Here is a 24,936-nt window from a genome sequence, read left to right as displayed (position 1 = left end):
AAAAAACAAAGAAGTACTTTCATGGTTGGCTTAGTCAATTCCACTAAATATCTATCTCGTGGAGAGCTCCTCTATGGTTCTGTCCTTGCATTTCAATGGTTGCCCCAAATTTATCAAAGCTGAATTGTCAACCAACATTTTGACATTACATCTCTACCTGGAAAAGTAGATTAATCTAAAACCTCACAAATGGATGGATGATCTTGACCATTAAGTCCACAAAATTTTAATTCTAACTGAGCTGCCCTTATAATAATAATAGGTTCCTCCATTCTCTCTTCTTCATATGAAATGACATCTCTGTGATGTATGATAATGTTATATCGCATCTCATGGATACACTTCCCTGTACTGCTAGCTCAGAATACCCTCTCCTATTGGAAAATTACAAAATACATTTAGCCGTTTAGGGTATTGACAAAGACTTCCCCCACTCTCTCCCTTTTTTATTTGTTGGCAAAATACAAAATTTTCCTTATATAAATTCACAAATCCGCCTCTCCATGCACCAAACTAAACTCATTCCCACAAAGGCACAAACCCAAATCTTTTCACTCTCTGTTTCAGTTCCACCATGACACATCCCATTCTATTGCTTGGATTTCTAATAGTACCATACTTTTATGTAAGAAAAATTATGTTTTTCTATTATCCATTCATTTCAACATGGTTATTGTTTGTTCTTTTTTTATCTTTCTTATTTGGTTGCTATTTTCTCCCATTAAATTGCAGGGTTCTTAGGCTGAAAATTCTTTCTCAAAGTACTGGGAAGAGCATATTGGTCTTCCACACCCTCCTCATTGGTTAGCTGCAAAGGCTTCTCCATTAAGCCTCTATCAGTCAGCAGTGTTTATGAAACTTATTGAGAAAAATAAATTGGCTTCTCACCTGCATTCATTTTGTACACAAGCTAATATTGCTTGTTCTACAAATACACTAGTGAAGAAGACAATAGATGACACAACCCTACCACCAATAGCCCAGTGGAATGGTGATAGAGTGGTTTATGAAACCTCTCCAAAGGACAAACCCCTCTCTGTTGACACAACCCTACCACCAATAGCCCAATGGAATGGTGATAGAGTGGTTTATGAAACCTCTCCAAAGGACACACCCCTCTCGGTTGCCAAACAAGGGGGATTGCCATTTTTTCGTGAGTCAATGGTGAAAGAAGGAAATGTCATGCCTGTCCCCGACCTAAGAGACCCAATGTCATATAAATCATTCTTACCGCGATCTCTGGCATCAAAAATTCCATTTTCTTTTGCTCGGATCAATGAATTAAAGAAGCTTTTTGGTGTGGTGAATGAATCAAACATGGATGAATATTTTCAAGGCACACTTGAGACATGTGAAAAGAGCCCCATTAGAGGCGAGGAAGGAAAGCACTTGTGTGACTTCCGCCGAGGATCTCATTGATTTTGTTATCGAGAAATTAGGGCACCATCTACAGGTATGGAGTACTGAAAGCGTCAAAGGATCTTATGAGAATGTCACAATTGGAGCTGTGAAATTTGTATATGGAAACCTCTCTGAACCACCAGCCTTATGTCATAGTCAGCCATTCCAATTTCAAGTCTATTTTTGCCATGTTTTACGAAAAGTAAAAGTATATACAGCTGATATACATGCTCGAAAGAAAGTGAATCATGCGATCATGGCATGCCACTATGACACATCAACTTGGAATCCAAACCATCATGCTTTTAAGTGGTTGGGTTTTGGCTCAGGCCAAATTGAAGTCTGTCATTGGATAAACGTGAATGCACTGGTGTGGACAAAGACTCTAGGTTGAGCAACATTTTGAAGATATAATTCTCTTCAAGTTCTCTTGTTTGTGCTATATGTTACTTCTTATGCTATTTAAAGTATAAACAATGGGGTATTATATGTTACTTTTTTTTATGCTATTTAAAAGTATAAATAATGGCCTATTTTGGCTTGCTTATTATATCGTTCAAGTTTCAATATAATTTTGTTTGAAACTTGTTCAAATTAGATCATTTCGGTTTCTATATCAAAGATATGCTTAATTTCGAAGTTCTTCCAATTTATTGATTGACACTAACACTAGATCTTTGCCCCTGAGAAATAAATCAGTATTTTCTACTCGAGCTCCATCCTGTCCTATTTACAACCTAACAATGTAGGGGTACTAATGGAACAAAACAAAATATGTCGAGCCATGATCATCATTATTCCTTTAGAAAATAGTGGATGTAAGAATCCACAAGTTTTCTACCACATTGTTTCAAACAAAGTTATACCATAACGTTCTTTTAATTTGGTATTGACATGAAATTGATTTAATATGAAATCATGAATAGTCATTGGCTTAATCAATAGAAAAACGATACATATCACCCGATATGAACGATACGATGCCGATACTTAGAACCATGACTTCAATCGACTATGATGCCATCTTGATTATGGACCAACCGGATTGGGTCCAAATCGAAGCAATATGGAAAATGAATTTATGTAATGCTAATAAGCAGGGATGTATGAATGTAATTTATCCCATGTGTCAAAATTAAATGCCTCTCTTAAGATTTGTTAACATCCACAGAAAACCGCACCCTTGTATACATTTTACTATTGTATTTGCAAATATTACTTGACCATAAAAATTACTGAATTTTACTTTTATCAAGTGCCCAATCCAAATTTCACTAAATTTGTGAGAAATTAAAAAAAAATGGGAAAATGATGGGTGGGCTCCTAGATCTTGCGTGCCACGGATCAAGTGGAGCTGCAATTTCGTAGATAGGTAGGCCTCAAGATCATCTACTCATCACATGTCAAGTTCTTACTAAATAGGAGTTGTTCATATGACAAAACAAAACATGGGAGAATAGAAGATTACCAAAGGGAGCACCAAATTATACGGGGAGGCATGGACATAACAAAGAAAGGTATGTTATTAGATGGGATGATAAATGATTGAATTTGAGGCTAATTTTTAACAGTCACTAATTTAAATATTATTTTTCAACCAAAAAAAATTTTAAATATTATTTATCAATTATTTCAAAAATAAGGATGATATGCGTAAATATCCAAATCTCATGGGTGTTTTTATAGATACCTGATATCTCAGGGGAGGTATGTGTAAAAAACTCAATATAATAAAATACTAAAAAATGAAACGGATCGGTAAAAAAATCGGTTAAATCCCCAAAATATCGATCAAAATATCCAAAAAAATGAAAGTATTGGATCCACCGATCCAGAGAACGATCCAGGAGTACCTTGCCAGATCGGTCTAATCTCAGATTCCGATCTGAGCTATCCGAGCCAAGATTACAAACCATGTTCAGACTACAGGTTCCAACGGAAACAGAACCATCACATTCCTATTTCTCAGGAAGAACGCGTCTCGCGACTCAGAGGATACGACGGACCCAAACTTTCTCAACTTTCCTATTTGCCAGGAAATACCTGCATTCCGGAGGTATGAACCACTCAACTTTCCTATTTCTCAGGAAGAAATCAGGAGCTAAAAGAAGCAAACACATACATATATATGCCCATTTCCCTTGAAACTTAGAAATGCTCCCTCTGCTCACCGATAACTTACCTAGGCTCTTCCACCATTTTCCAAGCAGGGGAAAATTTTTGATTCGTCGAAGAAAGTGCACCAAGAAATAAAAAGTTTTCCATTAAGATTCCAGAAACAGGGTATAATTTAAGCTTCTTCATCAAGGTGCACACCTCTCTCTCTCTCTATCTCTTGGAAGTGTTTTTTTTTTTTTTCCCTTTTTCCTCTTGTCATTTATCTTGACTTTTGTGAGAGGTTTACAGGTGTTCAAGCAAATTTCTCGTCAGAGATATCCATTTTTCTTTTCGTAATTTCCAAAGAACCTTTATCACATGAGTTGGATTGATTTAGTCCCTAAGAAAGCTTACAGCCTTTATTATATTACACACCTAATTTAGCCTTTTTTTATTTTTTTTTCCTGCATTTTGCTCCAACCTGTTAATTCTAAATCATATATAACTCCAACTTCTTCCAATTCTTATATTTCTATAAAAAATTTACCAACTTGTCTTCTCCTTATATATATATATTAAACAGTTTTTGTATTATCTGTTAATTAGTAGGTTCAACTGTTCAACCACATCTAAGGTGATATTGAGACTCCAATTTTGGGCTAAGTCTTTGTGTAACACATAAGATGGAAATGGTTGGTATCTAAAATTTGGATCTTCTACAACAATTTTGCAAATGCCTACATAAATGTTTTTGAAGAATTGATATGAATATCTAGACTTTATCCTTCTAGTTTTATACAACCACTTTCCTACACGGTTTTTCTATTTCTTCATACTTATTTGTGTTGTTAGTTTTATCCATTTCCTGGACACCGGTGCCTACCCTTTTTTTTTATGAAAAAGAAAAATAAATTACTAATTAAAGGATAAAATCCAAAACCAATGTTGAAGAATACATATTTTTTATGCTAATGGTCATCTCTTATATTGGTCTATCATTCTATGATTTTCTCTTGTGTATTAAACTACCTCTCTAGTATAGACATGATTGGCCTATGTAAAGGTTTTTGTTCAATTGGATTTTGCATTCAGAATATTAGTTTATATTGGAAACATTCGTCCTTACGATTCCTACTATGGGTTTCCAATGGTATATCTTTTATTTACTGGTTTGTTCTTTTGTTGTATTGGACTTTTCGGTCAAGGGAGAGAAGACGAAAAAGATCTTCATTTTGTGGAGCCTCTTTAGAAAATTAGTTTCAATAGAAGTAATGATGACACTGGGAAAGAATCAAGTATCGATCGAGATAGTATAACTCCTTATGCAAATTCCTATCTTCTTAGTATTTTTACTTTCGATTGGATGAGCTCCTTGATTGCACTCCAGTATAATAAAACACTGGACCTTGAAGATGTTCCTCAACTTGACAATTGTGATAGCGCCAATGTGGTGTTTGCTGGTTTTAGAAATAAACTTGAATATGATGGTAATGACAGTCAAGCAAGCACATTCAAGTTGAAGGTATTGAAAAATTCTATGGACTACTCTATTATCCATTATATGCACATCGGCTTCTTATGTTGGACCATACCTTATTGATACCTTTGTTCAATATCTCAATAGCCATCACCAAACAGAGCCACAGTAGTGGGGAGAAGGCTAATGTATTGAATGTTGATGGTGAGAGGACTCTTTTCAGTTGGTAGTTGCACATTATATGGAGGGTGCCTCTTCAGGTTGTTCTAGCAATATTCATCTTGTACAAGAGCATTGGGCTCTCTTCGCTCGTAGCTTGTGGTTCCACAATGATTTAATTGTTAGAAAAATGTCCCATTGAGGAAAGTATAGGAGAAATTTCAAGGGGAATTGATTGGTTTAAAAGATCGGCAGACGAAGGTGACATCTGAAGCTCTAAGGAATATAAGGATTATCAAGCTCCAGAGATTGGATATGAAGCTATTGCCTCAAATAATTGAGTTCATGAACTTTGAAATAAGAAGGTTAAAAAAATTACTTTATTCATTAGTTATGATTACCTTTGTCTATTTGTTTGCTCCCATGTTTGTATCCATGCTTACTTTTGGGTTATGTGTGCTTATAGGAATTCTATTAGAGTCGGGAAGATTCTCTCTGCACTTGCTACATTTGAGATATTGCAAGGAACCATTTATAATCTCCCAAAACTTATCTATATGGTAGTTCAAACTAAAGTTTCCCTCGATAAAATATCATCATTCCTCTTGTCTCGATGATCTTCATACGAATATAGTACAAAAGCTTCCAAGCGATAATGTTGAGGTTTCAGTTGAGATAGTCAAGGGGAATTTCTCTTGGGACCATCATTCCCCTAATCTCACATTAAAATATCTCAATTTCTGAGTGTATCATGGTATAAGAGTGGCTACTTGTGCTTTTGTTGGGTTAGGAAAGTTAAGTCTTCTTTTATGCATATTGGGAGAAGCGCCGAAAGTATGTGAAGAGATTAAGTTGGATGGAACGAAGGCCTATGTTGTACAATCACCTTGGATACAGAGTGGTAAGATAGTGAACAATATATTGTTTGAAAAGGAGATGGACAAAAAATGTACAATATGATCCTTGAAGCATGTTCATTGAAAAAGGTCTTACAATTATTTGCCTTTAGGGACCGGACTATCAGAAGGGAGAGAGGGATCAACTTGAGTAGTAGGCAGAAGCAAAGAATCCAGAATGCACGTGCTTTGTACCATGATGCTGATATTTATCTTCTTGAAGATCCTTTTAGTGTTGTGGATATTCACACATGAACTCATCTATTTAAGGTAATTTCTCTTTGACCTATATTTTCAAACCTTTGCTTGATGAAATTGGCTTGAAGCTATACATCTTGCTTACATTACAATTTCATATTGCAGAGACTGAATTTGATCTAAAAAGAGCAAAATCATGGTGTTTTGAACAAACAAGATATATAGACACCTGATATTAAGCGATGAATGTTCTTGGATAAATCACTTTGTTTGGTGTTATCGTTATAAAAATAAAAGTATAACTATTTGATTCTTTAAGGTAGATGAATTTTTTTTAAATGCCTAAAAATAAACATCTGAACTTTTGTGACAGGAATGTTTACTAGGAATTTTGGGGTAAAAAACATAATTTATGTTACCCACCAAGTCGAGTTATTATCTTCTCCTCAATCTTATCTTGGTGAGAATATATCATATTTCTTTCCTGACTTCAATTCAATTAACCTAGTTTGAGAGTGGTTGTTTACCTTTTCTTGTTTGGCAGGTTATGAGAGATGAAAGGATTACTGAAGTAGAAAAGTATGAAGAAATTCATAGTTCAGGAAGTGTATTTATGGAATTAGTGGGTTCACATAAGTAAGGTTTGGCAGTCATTAACTCTGTCGAAAGTCAGGCTACTTTGGATAGTTTAATTATTGATGAAGAATATGGTAATATTCTATGTAGCGAGAAGCTTATTCAAGATGATCAGGAAAGGGAACCAAAAAACTGCAAAATAGAAAAACCGGTTCAACAATTAGAAGGGCAATTTGTCCAAGAAAAAAAGAGAGATAATAGTGGTTCCTCTAACATAAGTATCACATTCGTTAAAATGGGAGTAGCCAACACCATCCAGTAATTACTAAATATTAGGAGAAGTTGAAAAAGAATTTGTGCCAGCAATATCAATGGTACAAAAGCCCCTTTATATGCAGCGGTAACATACTTCCAGTATATTGAAAGATCAACTATGAATTTCTTCATACTTTTCTTCAATATACTGGAAGTATGTTACCAATGCACATAAAGGGGCTTTTGTACCATTGATATTCTTGGCATAAATTCATTTTCAACTTCTCCTAATATTTAGTAATTACTGGATGGTGTTGGTTACTCCCGTTTCAATGGACGCGATACATTATGTTAAAGGAACCCTTTGTTTATGTTGTTTTGATTCTTGGAAGCTCGCTTTATGTTCTTATAAGGTCCATGCTCATTGCAATTGTTGGATACAAGATAGCTAGTCAGTTTTTAAACAAAATGCATTTGTGCATTTTTTGTACTCTCATGTTATTTTTTATTCTACTCTGAGTGGAAGAATTTTGAATCGGATTAATAAATATCATCAGTTACTCTTGAATCACCATAAATTAAATGTAAATAAACTCTATTTTTGTATACAAACATTCATAGATCAAAGTGCACTTTATACCTCTATTCCAAATCTTGAAGAATTTCTTAGCTCCCTCAGATAACTTTTGGCAACTACTACAGTAATGTCACAGATTACACGGAAATTTGATGCAAACTACAACTCTTTCATGGGATAGTACAATTGAAAAATACCACTTGAAATGTAGGATAAGCAAGTTAAACCAAAATTGACTCTCTCTCTCTCTCCTTAGATCTCAAAGATCATAATATTTTTAAATTAAAGCTCAGGAAAATGTAGTGCATTGGATTATTTAAAAGGTCTTACTAAGTCCCATTCTATAGCCACGATAGAGTTCTCAAAAAATGACCATGATTTTTGGAAGTTTAAAGTGCCGCAGATGTTTGTCACTTTATCGTGGACTTAACAGATGTCCATCAGGTTCCTATGGTCATTAATAGAGTTGTTTAACTCCAGCGGTCATATTAATGTCTCTTTATGTCGGACATTCATGATATCTTGCATACTTCTCTCAGATCTGGCCACTGAAGAGTGTTTGAACTCCACTCCTTTTCGCTTTGACATCTGCGAGTTACCTTGGATGGCCACGATGACTCACGAACTTCCTCTGTTATTGGTGAATCTTGATCTCTGGTCAAAAAGTGTAGTGGGGATCTTCGGAGGATTGTTTCAGCTTTAAAACGTGCCAGAAAGGTCTAAAAATACATATATCAATGTCAAAGACGCCTATGGAGCTCGTCGAGACCTTCGAATCGATATATATTTCAACATACGTTTAAATCTTGTGCGAATTAGACCGGGTGGGTCTTTTGGGCTTTTAGGAGCACTTCTATACTTTTCTGGGTTAGGGCTTTCTAATAAAAGGTTCTTATCTCGTTGAGAGGGTTAAGGTGAGGTTTTAAGGTTTGTAACTTGCTTCAAAAAAATAATGAAAAACAGTTCTATCGCCGACTGTGTTGTGTGTTTGTCTTCCTTTCTATTTTCGTTTTCTTCTGCAAAATCTCATTCTGGGCATTATTTTTCTAATACTTTAGATAGAGTTTTTTTTTTTATGAGAAAACTAAAAATATATTTTAAGTCTAAAATAAGTTTACAAAGAGTTTATAAACAAAAGATGATTATGAATCCGGGCTTTGCGAGCCCAGAAAAACGAGAGGGTTAACAAAAAATTGTTCTTAGTATGAACAAAACTAATACTGTTTATTTACACTCTCCTTTGCTCGGACATTTGTCTCTTTTCACGGTTGTCCGTGAGATAGAGGACATGAGTCGAAACCAATTACATTCTAATTTGGGGTATTATTCCATTAAGATTTAGGTGAGGTAATTAAGAGTTTTGAAGGCCATGAGAGATACACATAGGATTATAAATGAATCAACAAATTAAAAAACAAAATCCAATATCTATGGAGCTTGAAATCTTTATGATGCGTCCAAATCTTGAAGTCTTGAACCAATGATAGATTTAGGACTTAATGAAGCTTTCCAATAACATTATCCATAAGATGAACCACTATAAGGCCAAAACTTGGTCTTATAAAGAAATAATCATCTCCCATAATATGAATCAATTTTAAGCAAAAAATTGGATTTACATAGGCATCCATATATATCATTCAAATTCAATAATATCTATTGCCAAAACAATGGTCTTATATAAACATCACAATAAGTTCAGCTTAAAAAAACCATTCTCTTCATGTTTGCCTATACACCTTGGGAGAAGTTTTAGTTGTCCAATTGCATCTTTAGATTATCACAAATATTACCACGTGGCACATTGCATAGAGCTGAATTTTTGCGGACAAGTATATATACCCAAGATTCCATGGACATTTGTCAAGTTTTTGCCAAAATTGAATTGACCAAGTGGAAAAAATAGATCTTTGAAATTTAGTAAAAAAAATGCAATTTAAAAAAAAAGAAAATGGACAATTGAAAATAGAAATGTATCTTTCAATACATGGGGGGGGGGGGGGGATATGCTTGAATATAAATCTAAAATTTGACTTGTAGCCAACCGTAGACTAATTTCAAAATATCAATATGGTTGAAATTGCTCCATCACCTATCCATGTGTTAAAACTTGGTGCCAGTCAAAAAATGCCCTTTAGAGCCTGCTAGTCTAAAAACTTTTGCCATAAAGCTTCTAAAACAGATATTTTGGCATGTTGCTCCATTAGGGAATTTAGCTCGTCTCCAAGGAGCCCAGCACTCCCAGGGTGCTGCCAGCCGTTGGGCTGTGCCGCACACATCCTTAGGCGTGCATTGAGATGTGTACAACACAGCTCAACCACTGGATGCCCCCTGACAGCACGTTGGGCGCTGGGCTCCCTAGAGACGATCCTGATCCTCCATTAGGCATATCTTACTTATCTATTACCACATTTTCTTTGAATAACAATTATGCTATCTTTTCTATGCCTAAATTTGTTGTTATCAATTCCTGTTATGATAAGATCTCTAAATTCCCCTCCTCTCAAACTTTTCCTTCTATGGTCATGCATTTTTTCAACCTGGAAGTCTTAAAATTGGTTCCTAGAGCGGCAATTTGAATTGTTCCTTAAGCCAATCATATGGGAGGTTATTCTGACTAAAAAATGTATGGTGTAGGTTCATCATATAAAAGTTATCTTCTTGATTATACAAAACATCAGCACAACTTTTTTTTCATTCACGTGTTTTTGTTTTACAAAATTTCTAAAATCCAATTTTTGGAAAGTTAGGAATATTAGAGGAATTAAGTGATCTATAACCGGTTTGGATTCATTCCGATGAGTGTAGTTTTCTTAATTGTCTTTTCTTGTTTTTATTTGCAATTACCTTTTTGAATGGAAAATATTGTTGAGTTCACATTATGGATTGTGTATGGCACACATCATTGTTTTAGTGAGTAAAATGGGAATTTTGTTATGGGTAGAGTTGGACATAGAATTGAATTTTTTTCCTGTCCAGTACGGTTGTCCAGTTCTTTTCATAGGAAGACAGAAATAACGACTTAATCGCACTTGGGCAGTGTGTTCGGATAGGGGATTAGATCATCATTTTTGACCCTTTATGAAAGGAACCGAACAACTGTACCGGGCAACTGGGAATCAAAAGGATAATGATCCCATAGAGTTGAGTGGCGGAAAGGTACAATCATTATCCGACCTTACTTACATGTATAGTGAGGTGCCGAAGCTTCTAGCTTTTGATCAAGGACCGTAGCTAGACTCTCTATATTCGTAGTCAAACGTACCTCTTATGGGTTTATACCTAATTGCTATTAATGGAAGAAAAAAAAAAACCGATGAAGAAGCTTTTTTGTGGTTTGCTTAATCAAATCCACAAAATAAATATTTGGAGTCTTTATAGAGATTATTTGTGTGGATGGGATGGTCACTTTGGATTAGACACATAAAAAGAAAAAGGGAAAATTATGTTTACGATCCCAGTAGTTTGAAAAAATTACACTGATCCCTCTTAAAATTATGCCTCTCTCCCTCCAAAGGGGAAGTAAATGTAATTTTGAGAGAAATCAATGTAATTTTTTAAATTATAAAGGGTTTTTTGTTATTTTCTCAAAGAAAAAAAAATCAGACTCTATATTTATTGTATGGCTTACCATGATAATGTTTCAATCCTTACATTTCACTGGTTGCCCCAAGTCCATCACAGTTCAATTGTCAACCAATATTTTGACATAAGGTCCCCATTGGGAAAAGAAGATTCGTCTAAAACCTCGCAAATGCTTGGATGATCTTGGAAATCAAGTCCACAAAATTTAAGTTCTAACTACCTTGTCATAGAAATAGCTCTTCTTCCATCGCCAAATAATCACCATGTGTCAAATCAGACGGACCAAAATTTCTGGGCAGGTAGGGGTAAAGCAATCAAATTAACCAAATATAGGGGACAAGGACCTTACATCGTTAGCCATACTTGCATCAAATTACTTCCCTTACTCCTCCCAATAATTTAATACTAAAATTATCCTTTGGATTCTCTCCAGAATATCTGGTAATGTACTCAAGTGATAAAAATGGCATAGTCAGTTCATGAGGCTGTTGTCACTGCAGAGCCTTTGCGGGTTCTAGGGAGGGTTATAATGTACGCAGTCTTACCCCTGTTTTCACAGAAATACTATTTTCAGAGTAATGTACTCAAGTCATGTATACCATTAATTATTAAGTTCGATCTTGAAGCTTTTCTTTGATTACAATGATTAAGCTTTACATGAATTGATGGTATTTTGGTATTTAAAATTGAGGGCTAAAGAGCAGTTGGAAGTTTTCTTTGAGCATTTCACAGTATCATAAAAGTGAGGTTTTCACTTTTTCATAGGGAAATTTGGTTAATGACTGAATACATTTAGCAACTTAGGCCGCCTAGTTGGAAAACTGGATTTAAAAAACTCATTAAACTATTTCACTTGAGTAAAATGGTAAAAACCCTTGAGTCCTCCTATTTGATAGTTCATTGAAGGAAAATGAAACCCCAAGTCCTCTACAACTTGTCAATGATTAACAACTGGTACTCTTTTTGCATTTGATTATCAAATTATTTCGAAACCAAATGATGTACAAAATGGACTTGTATAGAACCTGTATTACAAGAAGAATACACATCTATTTAATCAATCACATTTCTGCTTTCCGGTTGATGAAACCATAATACACTTATTAAAAAAAAAAAAACTAGATAAACAATGAATAAACTTGATAAACTATGAATTCGTAACATATACAACAGAAGTTGAAATTTTCTATTAAACTTTTCAATGAAGAACAACAAATTGTTACGTTTTTCTATGTTTTCATATTTCTCTTTTCTATGGGTAATTATTAGCGTAATAAGGGTCTGTTATTTATCCAAACATAACAAGATAGCAACTACCTTCTTAAAAGTACTATTGGGGACACAATTGAAAAAAAATTCATGAGGACAAATGAGTGAAATCAAATTCATTGCTAAAAGTAGATAAACAAATTCAAAAAAATTAAAACTTTAAATAAATTTCTTAACTAAGGGTTAATTAGTAATTCAACACACGATTCATTCGCCCCTTCTTCCTCTTCCCAGGTGCTACACATTGAATATCAATCCCGGCGACCCCTTCATAATCTCTATCTCCGATAGCTTGCAGCGATCCCAATCAAGGAGGAAACAATTCCAGAGTTAAATCGTAATTTAGCACACGGTTCCTTCGCCCCTTCATCCACTTATTCCAGCCATTGATGAGAATCCCATCAGGTGTGGGTAAATAGTTGCCACGATCAAGTGAAGCCCTCAACTCCTGTGAATCAAATCCACCCATTAACCATTTTCTTCCTCTCAAGAAACAGATCAGATCCAAGGTTTAAAGAACAAAATATTCTAATAACAATAAAAGCCTACCCGGTGGTCTGCATTGTACCAGTCTCCGATCAAGACATTGAATTCTTGATGGGGAGGAGAGAAGGGAACCGGAATTACGACCCGATTGTTGATACGGACTGCTCCATACCCATCCGAGGCTTTCTGAAGAAGTAGCGAAGGGAAATAGAAAAAGCTTCCAATCTGATCCTTCACTTGAAAACTAAGTCCAGTTCTTCCCCGGCGTTATTGGGCAGTTCGTCCCTTCCACTCTGTCCTGCCATGAATTCCTCCTCTGTTGTACTCCATTCCTAAATAGTTTATAGAGAACAGAGAACAGAATATAGAGAAAGACATCAATTAATCACAATTTAACATCCAAATTAACTTAAAGACGATGGTTGCAGCGGCGATTTGGATGGTAGACGATTATGTGTCCGTTGAGAGAGATGGAGTATGCTGTGGAAAGACGTAAATGTCATTTAAATGTCAATTTAGAATATAATTATGAGATTCTAATAATAGAAACTGTAATGTCTAAATTGCCCCACCAATTGATCCTTTAATATCTCATTACTTATTACATACTAGTCTTTTCACAATTTTGTTATTGTTTCAAATGTAACCTACCATTGTTACATGAATAACAACCCTTTTTCTATATATTTTTACTCATTTATACTATCTATTATATTTAAAAATAAAAAAAACACGTGACTAGATTTGATTGACCGAACCACCAGGTTTTTTGAAAGGAAAACTTCGTTTTCCAACTTTAGTTAGGGTACTGACAAAAAAACTTTCCCCACCTCCCTTTTTTTAATTTGTTGGCAATAATTTTTTTTTACCCTTCTATATAAATTCAAACACATGCCTCTCCATCAACCAAACCCAACTCATTCCCACAAAGGCACAAACCCAAATATTTTCGTTTTTTAATTGTTTCAGTTCCACCATGACGTATCCCATTCTGTTGCTTGGACTTCTAATAGTAGCATACTTTAATGTAAGAAAAATGATGCATTTCCATTATTATTGTTTGTTCCTTTTCTTTATCTTTCTTATGTGGTTATTATCCCCCCCCCCCCAATTAAATTGCAGGGTTCTCAGGCTGAAAATTCCTTCTCACAATACTGGGAAGAACATATTGGTCTTCCAAACCCTCCTCATTCATTAGCTGCAAAGGCTTCTCCATTAAGCCTCTATCAGGTGACAGTATTTATGAAACTTATGGAGGAAAATGAATTGTCTTCTCACCTGCATTCATTTTGTATGCAAGCTAACATTGCTTGTTCTACAAATACGCTAGTGAAGAAGACAACAGATGACACAACCCTACCACCAATAGCCCAGTGGAATTCTGGAAGAGTGGTTTATGAAACCTCTCCAAAGGACACACCCCTCTCAGTTTCCAAACAAGGGGGATTGCCATATTTTCGTGAGTCAATGGTGAAAGAAGGAGGTTTCATGCCTATCCCTGATCTAAGAGACCCAATTTCATATAAATCATTCTTACCGCGAACTCTGGCATCGAAAATCCCATTTTCTTTAGCTCGGATCAACGAATTAAAGAAGATTTTTGGTGTAGTAGATGAATCAAACATGGATGAGTATATTCAAAACACCCTCGAGACATGTGAAAAGAGACACATTCAAGGTGAGCAGAATACATGTGTTACTTCTGCTGAGGATCTAATTGATTTTGTTGTCAAGAAGTTAGGGCACCATGTAGGTGTCTGGAGTACTGAGAGCATCGAAGGATCCTATGAGAATGTCACGATTGGAGCTGTGAAACTTATATATGGAAACCTCTCCGAACCACCAGTTATATGTCATAGTCAGCCATTCCCATTTCAAGTCTACTATTGCCATATTTTACAAAAAGTAAAACTATATGCAGTTGATATACATGCTCGGAAGAAAGTGAATCATGCGATCATGGCATGCCACTATGACACATCAATTTGGAGTCCAAACCATCATGCTTTTCAGATGTTGGGCTTTGGGCCTGGCCTAATTGAAGTTTGTCATTGGGTAAACGAGAATGTAGTAGTTTGGACAAAGACTCTAGGTTGAGCAGCATTTGAAGATATGATTATCTTCCAGTTCTCTTGTTTGTGTTAAATGTGTTACTACTTATGCTATTTGAAGGATAAATAATGACCTATTTTGGTCTACTTATTATGTCATTCAATATGTTACTGCTTATGCTATTTGAAGGATAAATAGTGACCTATTTTGTTCAATCTAGTTTCAATGGAATTTTGTTTGAGAGTTGTTCAAATTAGATTCTTTCGATTTCTATATAGAAGATATGCTTACAAAGTTCTTCTAACTTATTGATTGACACTAAATCTAGATCCTTGCCTCTTAAGAAATAAATTAATACTCTTTGCTCGACCTCCATCAAGTCCTATTTACAACCCAACAACATGAGGATTCTAGTGGAATAGTACAAACTATGTCAAGCCAAGAGCATCATTATTCCTCTGGAAAATGGTAGATGTAATAATCCACAATCGATCATGTCCTTCAAGTCACTTGTTTCTTTCTACCGCATTGTTTCAAACGAGCTTTTACCATAACATTCCTCAAATTCAAAAACCGACATGGAATTGATTCATTACGGTATCATGAATAGTCATTAATTGACTTAATCAATAGTATAGTAATTTATTTTTTTTCTATTTATATTATATTTAATATTTGGATGGATATGCAATTATTTGGATAAGTAAAAGATCGAGCTACCCAATGCACGAGGCTCCCAATATTGCAAGGTCTAGGAGTGGCAAATGTATGCAACCTTATCCCCCTGCTTTGCATTTATTTGGAGAAGTCTCTGCAAGAATTCAATTTAACCCATATTTTAATATTTTGTTCTTCGATTTTGCTGCATAATAATTGACAACTTGAAAAAATGAAAACCTAGCCCAACCTGACCCAATTGCTCTGCTACTACAAATTAATGATCAATTCTGCAACACATAAGGACATTGAAAGTTATAAATAAAAAAGGAAAGGGTTCCCTGAAAGGCAGCAATATCCATGCACTAGTGCGGGGGCCAATGGCAGCATGCACAGAAGCATTAATAGGGGTGGGATTTCCACCTTTCATGGGGGTGGGGCAGTCATTTTGCGCCCTTCTGTGTCTGGGTGCAGGAGCCACGCTGCCTTTCAGGCTTCTTTTTCCCAAATAAAAATTATACACCATGACAAGGCAACCTTTAAATATACACCAGTCAACTCAGTTGAACGAGTGGAACAAAAAAAATCGGCATGAAGGATTGTCTAAGATCATTGGGGAAGTTATTAAGAAAGTAATGACGAAGAAGCATGCTCTAAGTTTTTGATTCATTTGATATAGGGGTGCATGTTTGGCCCTGTTGGCCCAAACAAGGCCTGGGTTGAGATACCTGGCCCTGAGGGTGGGTCAAGGCTGGAAATTTCTGGCCTTGAGTCAGGGTCGAGTCGGGCCAAGGTTGAGGCCTCGGGGTGACCCTGCCCAGCTCGACCTTGTTTTAAGTTAATACTATAAAATATATATCGATATACTATATATTATGGGAGAAAGAACGGTAACCGGTATTGTGTATGGCGTGTACCTGTGCGGCTGCGCCCAAACACAGCCTAGCGCGAAAAGACCGACGCACCCCCTGGAAAGGTGGAAAGGTCAAGGGGTGCGCCGATCTTTTCGCATCGGGTTGTGTCTGGGCATAGGTACATGCCCAGATACAACACCAGTTAGCGTTCCTTTTCCCACATATTATAAACTTTAAATGTCACATATATTGTTATATAATATATTATATATGAAGATAACAATGATAATATATTTTATTATAGTGGTATTTAATTACCAAAAAAAAATTATAGTAGTATTTTATGTAAAATTGATAATTTTCTCCCTGACCCAGCCCAACTCAGTCCAGTCCATGTATCTCTCCCTTTCTCCAATCCATGATTTGGGCCAATCAGGGCCAGTCCAACCCGACACTGAGGGTGGGTCAGGGTTGGATTTTTCAGGCCCTGAGTCAGGGTCGGGCCGGACCTAGGCCCAGCTAAAGGAACTCAGGGTTGGACTGGGGTTTTAAAAAGAAAAGCCCAACCCGATCTTGTTGCATTCCCATTTTGTTATGGTCTAATATTTATTTGGTAAACATTTGATAGTGTTTTTTTTGGCGACGGTAATAAATCTCTCCCTAAAAAATAAATCTCTCGCTAAAAAAGCGAATCATAATTCATAATCAGCAATTGACACATGTATTGGTGGTGTGTGACATCTTTTGTGACGATTATAAATCCGTCGCTAAAAACGGAACATGTGTTTTTCATAGTAATAAATCCGTTGCTAAATCTACCCCCAAAAAAATTCCGTAACTAAAAACAAAATCCTAATCAGAAATTGACCGATGACCGATGTAGTGACACGTGGATTTTGCGATGGTAATAAATCACTCGCTAAAAATGAATCCTAATCAGAAATTGACACGTAGAGTTAGTGGTGTGAGACGTGTTTTTTACGATGGTAATATTTCAACGCTAAAAATAAAACCCTAATCAGAAATTGACAAGTGGAGTTGGCAACGGTAATAATCCGTTGCCCTAAATTGAAATGGGAATTTAGTTTTGGACTTATAGTGGCGGTTTATATTATTGCGACTAACTAAAGATGAGGCCCTCAAATGGTATGAAATGGGATGGTCACACTTGGCATCATAAATTGACATAGGAATTTGGTTTTGGACCTGTAGCGATGGTTCTCATGTATTGTAGTGTAACACGTGGATTTTGTGACAGTAATAAATCCATTTAAAAATTAATCCTAATCAGAAATTGACACATGTATTAGTGGTGTGACATGTGTTTTTCACTTTGATAATATTCCATCGCTAAAAATAAAATCCTAATCAGAAATTGACACGTGGAGTTGGCAACGGTAATAAATCCGTTGCCCCAAATTGAAATAAGAATTTGGTTTTGGACATTTGGTGGTGGTTTATATTATCGCGGCCTAATAGGATACTACACTTGGCATCATACGATTGACATGGCAATTTGGTTTCTTAGAACCACCTAAAGATGAAGCCCTAAATAGGATGCTTATAGGTGGCCATTTTCACATGTAAGTGCTGACACGTGTCCTCCACCAATTTGAAATATTCAATCAATTGTCGACACGTGTCCAAAGCTGCTTGAGGTACATTAGTTTAGTTTAGGTTTTAGGGGTTTCGAGTATTGTTTATAGGGTTTAGTCTGATTCTTATTGATTTTGATTATTCAAAATTTTTTTAAATACATTGTATAAAAAGAAACTTGTATAGTGTCCCTAATTTTAATTTTAACCGATTTGGACTAATACCTATGGTTCGTTGCGATTATACCTAAATTGGTTCGAACTAATAAGCTTTGGTTCGGTCCTGTTATAGCATTCGGGCCAATAAGCTTCACACTAGTTCGGCCTAATAAACTTTGGTTCAGACTAAACTTAAACCTGAACCGATCCAAACTAATAAGCTTTGGTTCAGTCTGATTGCACCGGCTCGGGCTGATTTGATCCAATTTCTCCGGTTCAAACAAAACACAAAACCAAAACCCCAGACATGAATCAGTTCGTAATAGTACACTTTGGTTCAGCCTGGTTACACTAGTTTGGCCAATGCTTTGCACTAGCTAGGGCTGATTCAATTAGGTTTACTGGTTTGGACTAAACATAGAACCCTAAACCCTACCCCTGAATCAATTCAAGCAAATAAGCGTTACACCAGTTTGGACTAATAGCTTTGGTTCAGTCCAATTACACCGATCTGTACCAATAAGCTTTGCATTGGTTCGGGTTAATTCGTTCCAGTTTCACTATTTCATACTAACCACAAAGGCCTAAATCGAAGGAGATCGAATCCTCAATAGAGGGGTTCTAATGAGGAAAGAGAGTGTAGGATCCAGGATGGGATGTGAGGGCGCAGAGATCTGCATGCGGGCTTCGTAGCAATCTTTTTCTCTAAAAATTAGTTACAATGGATGTGGACCAATCACTTTCCCACTTCTTAGGAACTACGCGTAGAGATTGGAAGGAGATTGACCCAAATTTACAGAAAAAAATTTGCTCTACTTTTGTAACAGGAATGTATAGCCAAAAAAATGGAATAATTCACTTTTCCTTTGGGTTCATAAATATCTTCTCAGGTTTTTGTATTTTCTAAAATACCCCTTAAGATCTCATTTCCTTGGCTGCCTGCCTGCCTATTTTCCTACTACATGTATAACAGCAAAATTTTATCCCAAATTTTCTCATTTGTCAGGAAGTACCCGCATTCTAGGGGGTATGATGACTGTACAAACCAATCACTTTCCTATTCTTCATGAAGCCAGGAGTTACGAGGCAAAGTCATACATGCCCATTTCATTTGTAACTTAGAAATCTCCCACAGCTCACCGATAACTTATCTAAGGCGCTTCCACCACGTTCAAAGTTCTTTTGAAGGGGTGCAGGGGAAGTGCACGAAGAAGTAAAACGTTTTCAATCTAGATTCAAGAAACAAGGGATAGTTTGAAGGTTCTTCGTCAAGGTGTCAAGGTGCATCTCTCTCTCTCTATAGAGAACCAATGTGTGATTCCTGTTTTCCTTCCATCATTCCATTGAGCAGGATTGAGGTTTCGTGATGTTGACTAACCTAGATTTTAGGTTAATTCAGACATGGGTTATGATCATCAATGAGAGAAAGAGAGAGAGAGAGATTGATTGAGGGGCTACATGGAGGCTGGTTTACTTCTTTCAATGCTTTTTTTTATCAGAAAAACAAAAATCTCGTGAGAGATATCCATTTTTCTTTTCGTACGCAAAGTACCTAATCACACGAATTGATTGATTTAATGCCTAGGAAAGCTTACTGCCTTTATTATATTACACACCTGCTTGTTCAGCCTTTATTGATTGTGTTTTTTTCCTGCAACCTGTTAATTCTAGAAAAAATATTTGATTTACTACTAAGTTTGTATTTTCTCTATTGTTGTTTTTAATTGAACATGGACAAAATCATATAAAACTATAACTTCTTCCAATTCTTATCTTACTATATAAAGTTTATCAACTATCTTTCTCTTTTAGCAGGTTCAACTACATCTAAGGATGATATTGAGACACCAATATTGAGCTAAGTCTTTGTGTAACAAATAAGACAGAAAATGGTTGGTATCTGATAGCTGGAGCTTCTACAACATTTTTGCAAATGGATTTGCATCAGTTCAAATAATGGTAAAGTTGGTAGGATTTGTATAGGACCTGCCTGAGCTAAATCACCAAATTAAAAACAGAAGAAAATAAAATTTGCAAACATGGATGTTTTTGAAGAATCAAAGAATGATATGTATATTTGGGCTTTGTCTTTCCAGTTTTCTACAACCAATTTCCTGCACGGGTTTTCTGCTTCTTCACACTTATTTGTGTTCTTAGTTTTATCCATTTCCTGGGCTTGCAAGAGACACATGGTGCCTACCCTTGAAAATTCAAAATCATTGTTAAAGAATACATATTTTTTATACTATAGGTCATCTCTTATATCTTGTATTGGTCTCTCATTCTGTTATCTTCTCCTATCTTAGTTAACCTACCTCTCTGGGTATAGACATGGTTGGTCTGATGTAAAGGTTTTTGCCCAGTTAGATTTTGCATTTAGAACCCTTACTTGGTTTGTGATCTCCGGTTAGTTGCATATCCACTTCTCGCATTCAAGTGAGCAAAGGTTCCCCACTTTACTAAGGATTTGGTGGGCCTTTTACTTCCTAATGTCTTGTTCCTATCTTGTTATACATCTTGGGTTGTACTGGAAACGCTCGTTCTTACCATTCCTACTATGGGTTTCCGATGGCATATCTGTTATTGTTGGTTTGTTCTTTTTTTGTGTTGGATTGTTCGGCAAAGAGAGAGAAGACGTCGATCTTCATCTTGCGGAGACTCTTTTGAAAATTAGTTCCAGTAAAAGCAATGATGACAACGGAAAAGAATCGAGTGTCGGCGGAGATAGTGTAACTCCTTATGCAAATGCCAATCTTCTTAGTATTTTTACTTTCGATTGGATGGGCCCTTTGATTACACTCGGATATAATAAAACACTGAACCTTGAAGATGTTCCTCAACTTGATAATTATGATCGCGCCAATGTGGTGTTTGCTCGTTTTATAAACAAACTTGAATATGATGGTAATGGCAGTCAAGTAAGCACACACAAGTTAGTGAAGGCATTGATTCTCTCAATATGGAAAGAAATTCTATGGACGGCTCTATTATCCATTATATGCATATTGGCTTCTTATGTTGGACCATACCTTATTGAAGCCTTTGTTCAATATCTCAATAGTCATAACCAGACAAACTATAAAGGCTATGTGTTAGTGTTTATTTTCTTTCTTTCAAAGCTCATAAGGTGCATCTCAGAGAGGCACTTGTTCTTTCAAGTGCGAATGATGTCAATAAGGGTTCGTGCTGCCTTGTTCGCAATAATCTATAAGAAGGGTCTCAAGCTTTCAACGCAATCAAAGCAAGACCACAGTAGTGGGGAGAATGCTAATTTATTGAATGTTGATGTTGAGAGGATTAGCCTTTTCAGTTGGTACTTGCACAATATATGGAGGGTGCCTGTTCAGATTGTTCTAGCATTATTGATCTTGTACAAGAGCATTGGGCTCGCTTCACTTGTAGCTTTTGTTTCCACAATGATTTTGTTGTTAGCAAATATCCCATTGGGAAAACTGCAAGAGAAATTTCAAGGAGAATTAATGAATTCAAAAGATCGACGAATGAAGGTGACATCTGAGGCTCTAAGGAATATGAGGATTCTCAAGCTCCAGGGTTGGGATATGAAGTTCTTGGCTAAGATAATTGAGCTCAGAAACTTTGAAACAAGAAGGTTAAAAAAATTACTTTATTCATCAGTTATGATTGCCTTTGTCTACTTATCTGCTCCCATGTTTGTATCTATGGTTACTTTTGGGTTCTGTGTGCTTATAGGAATTCCACTAGAGTCGGGAAAGATTCTATCTGCACTTGCTATATTTGAGATATTGCAAGGGACCATTTATAATCTCCCAGACCTAATCTATATGGTAGTTCAGACTAAAGTTTCCCTTGATAGAATAGCATCATTCCTTTGTCTCGATGATCTACATATGAATATAGTACAAAAGCTTCCCAGTGATAGCGTCGAGGTTGCAATTGAGATAATCAAGGGAAATTTCTCTTGGGACCTTCATTCCTCTAACCTCACATTAAAAGATCTTAATTTCCGAGTGTACCATGGTATGAGTGTAGGTATTTGTGGTTTTGTTGGGTCAGGAAAATCAAGCTTGCTTTCATGTATATTGGGAGAAGTGCCAAAGGTATCTGGAGCCATTAAGTTGAATGGGACGAAAGCCTACGTTGCACAATCACCTTGGATACAGAGTGGCAAGATAGTAGACAATATATTGTTTGGTAAGAAGATGGACAAGGAAAGGTACGAGATGATCCTTGAAGCATGTTCATTGAAGAAGGACTTAGAATTGTTTGCCTTTGGGGACCAGACTATCATAGGGGAGAGGGGGATCAATCTGAGTGGTGGGCAGAAGCAAAGAATTCAAATTGCACGTGCTTTGTACCATGATGCTGATATTTATCTTCTTGACGATCCTTTTAGTGCCGTGGATGTTCACACAGGAACTCATCTATTTAAGGTAGTTTTTCTTTAACCTATACTTTCAAAGCTTTCTTTGATGAAATTGGTTTACATGTATATACATCTTACTTATATCACAATTCCTATATAGCAGAAACTTAATTTGATCTAAAAGTTTATCTTCGAATGAATGAAATCATGATTTTTTTTAACAAACTAGACATATAGACACGTGATATTAAGCGATGAATGTTCCTGGATAAATTCTATGGTTTGCTGTTATCATTATGAAAATAAAATTATAACCATTTGGTTCTTTCAAGTTGCTAGAAATTTTTTTTTTTGAATGCCTAAATGTGAACATTTGGACTTTTGTGATAGGAATGTTTACAAGGAATGTTGGGTTCAAAAACAGTAATTTATGTTACCCACCAAGTAGAGTTTTTACCTTCTGCTGATCTTATTCTGGTGAGTGTCATTTTTCTTTCCTGACTTCAATTCAGTTAACCTAGTTTGAGAGTGATTATTTACTTTTTCTTGTTTGGCAGGTTATGAGAGATGGAAGGATTACTCAAGCAGGAAAGTATGAAGAAATTCATAGTTCAGGAACTGACTTTATGAAATTAGTGGGTTCACATAAGAAAGCTTTGGCAGCCATTAATTATGTCGAACGTCAGGCTGCTTTAGATAGTTTAGTTATTGGTGAAGAAGATGGTAATATTCTGTGTAGCGAGAAACTTATTCAAGATGACCAGGAAAGGGAATCCAAAAACAGCAAAACAGAAAAACCAGTTCAATCAGACGGACAACTTGTTCAAGAAGAAAAGAGAGAAAAGGGTGGAGTTGGTCTTTTAGTATACTGGAAATATGTTACTGCTACATATAAAGGGGCTTTAGTACCATTTATATTGCTGGCACAAATTCTTTTTCAGCTTCTCCTAATATTTAGTAGTTATTGGATGGTGTTGGCTACTCCCGTTTCAGCGAATGCATTACCTTATGTTAAAAGAACCACTCTTATCATTGTTTATGCTGCTTTGACTCTTGGAAGCTCTTTTTGTGTTCTTATAAGGTCCATGCTCATTGCAACTATTGGATACAAGACAGCCACTCTGTTTTTTAACAAAATGCATTTATGCATTTTTCGTGCTTCCATGTCATTTTTTGATTCTACTCCGAGTGGAAGGATTTTGAATCGGGTTAGTAAATATCATCAGTTGCTCCTGATTGAGATCGAAATGATCTTGTTTGATCACAATACATTAAATTTAAATAAACTCTGTTTTTGTATACAGGTATCGGTAGATCAAAGTGCACTTGATACCACTATTCCAAATCAAATGGAAGAATTTCTTATGTCACTTATAGAATTTTTGGGAACTACTTTAGTAATGTCACAGGTTGCATGGCAAATGTTGATACTTTTTATTCCGATGAGTGTGATATGCATTTGGTACCAGGTAATTCTACACTCATTTCCACTTCTCATGTTTAAAATTTCCAATTAAGCTCAACCATATTTTTCCTATGTTTAATATACAGTCTATAATGTTACCAATATATAGGTTGGTTCATGATTTGTTTTATTTTTTAAATACTAAATTTTCTTTGTTCATACCAAAATTGATTTAGTGGTGGATGCATATATGCTTGGGTGTAAAAGTGGTGATTTTAAACTTGGTGGATGCATATATGCTTGGGTGTGAAAGTGATTTAAACCGTAATATTCTTCTTAAATTTATAAATTTATAAAGAATATATGCAAGGAATCCATTTTCTTAATCACATATTTTCATGTAAATTAATAAAATTGTAGTCTTTCGTAAACCAAAATTGTTTGAGAAGAAATAACCAAACTATGCCAATGTTATCAAAATGCAAAGTGCACCAAAAACGACATGACTTTGCTTTTGATATATTTAGATAAAAATATAAATGATCTTTTGGCTTGTTGGGAGCTCTGTCAGTTGGAGCCAATATTAAAAATATGGGATAAAGATCGTTGCTTGGACCTCTAGAGCATGCACGTGTGCGTTGGTCAATGGGAACGCACACATAAACATTGCTCTAGACGGGATTTCCGCCTTTCTATGGGGGTAGTGCGGTACTTGCGCGTGTTTCTGTGGCTAGGCATAAGAGCCACGCGACCAAGTGGCATTCCTTTTCCCTGAATATATATATATATATATATATGATAATAATTAACAAAGTTAACAAAAATAAATTAATAAATAAGTTCTTAAGTTTGTAGTACGTAGCTAAATAATTAAGGGAAGAAAAAACGATGCC

At 35.8% G+C, this 24,936-nt stretch overlaps 2 protein-coding genes and 1 long non-coding RNA gene across 7 annotated transcripts in view; 2 read left to right on the top strand and 1 right to left on the bottom strand.

The window, feature by feature from the left end:
* LOC122642961 (ABC transporter C family member 3-like) overlaps nucleotides 1-24,936 on the top strand; it is a 73,615-nt gene that overhangs the window by 40,820 nt on the left and 7,859 nt on the right. For 2 of the 3 annotated variants that reach the window (XM_043836586.1, XM_043836595.1), the window contains exons 1-4: nucleotides 20,718-22,705; nucleotides 23,029-23,115; nucleotides 23,196-23,846; nucleotides 23,943-24,107. The exons of the other annotated variant lie outside the window; for it this stretch is intronic. In XM_043836586.1, the coding sequence (XP_043692521.1) occupies nucleotides 20,783-22,705; nucleotides 23,029-23,115; nucleotides 23,196-23,846; nucleotides 23,943-24,107 (2,826 nt within the window). In that variant the 5' untranslated portion in view covers nucleotides 20,718-20,782. Of the gene's footprint in view, nucleotides 1-20,717; nucleotides 22,706-23,028; nucleotides 23,116-23,195; nucleotides 23,847-23,942; nucleotides 24,108-24,936 lie in introns of those variants that run through there. 3 annotated transcript variants of the gene reach the window in all.
* Nucleotides 456-15,178, top strand: LOC122642994 (polygalacturonase-1 non-catalytic subunit beta-like). 3 transcript variants are annotated; one of them, XM_043836641.1, is made up of 4 exons: nucleotides 899-999; nucleotides 1,083-1,153; nucleotides 3,104-3,108; nucleotides 14,441-15,178. In XM_043836641.1, the coding sequence occupies exons 1-4, from the start codon at nucleotides 989-991 to the stop codon at nucleotides 15,071-15,073; spliced, it is 720 nt and encodes a 239-aa protein (XP_043692576.1). In that variant the 5' UTR covers nucleotides 899-988; the 3' UTR covers nucleotides 15,074-15,178. The 3 variants fall into 3 exon arrangements, with proteins under 3 accessions (XP_043692562.1, XP_043692576.1, XP_043692568.1); XM_043836627.1 differs by lacking the exons at nucleotides 899-999; nucleotides 1,083-1,153; nucleotides 3,104-3,108 and adding an exon at nucleotides 456-625 and having other exon boundaries at nucleotides 14,099-15,178; XM_043836633.1 differs by lacking the exons at nucleotides 899-999; nucleotides 1,083-1,153; nucleotides 3,104-3,108 and adding an exon at nucleotides 13,943-14,003 and having other exon boundaries at nucleotides 14,099-15,178.
* LOC122643018 lies at nucleotides 790-1,183 on the bottom strand. The gene is made up of 2 exons (XR_006330146.1): nucleotides 1,098-1,183; nucleotides 790-1,013 (listed from the first exon to the last, which is right to left on the bottom strand). It is a non-coding gene; the product is annotated as an uncharacterized LOC122643018 (long non-coding RNA).

The sequence above is a fragment of the Telopea speciosissima genome, chromosome 1, assembly GCF_018873765.1.
Source record: "Telopea speciosissima isolate NSW1024214 ecotype Mountain lineage chromosome 1, Tspe_v1, whole genome shotgun sequence".
Lineage (NCBI taxonomy): Eukaryota > Viridiplantae > Streptophyta > Magnoliopsida > Proteales > Proteaceae > Telopea > Telopea speciosissima.
The sequence above is the reverse complement of the archived record's forward strand: the minus strand, read 5'-3'. Positions and strand labels throughout refer to the sequence as shown.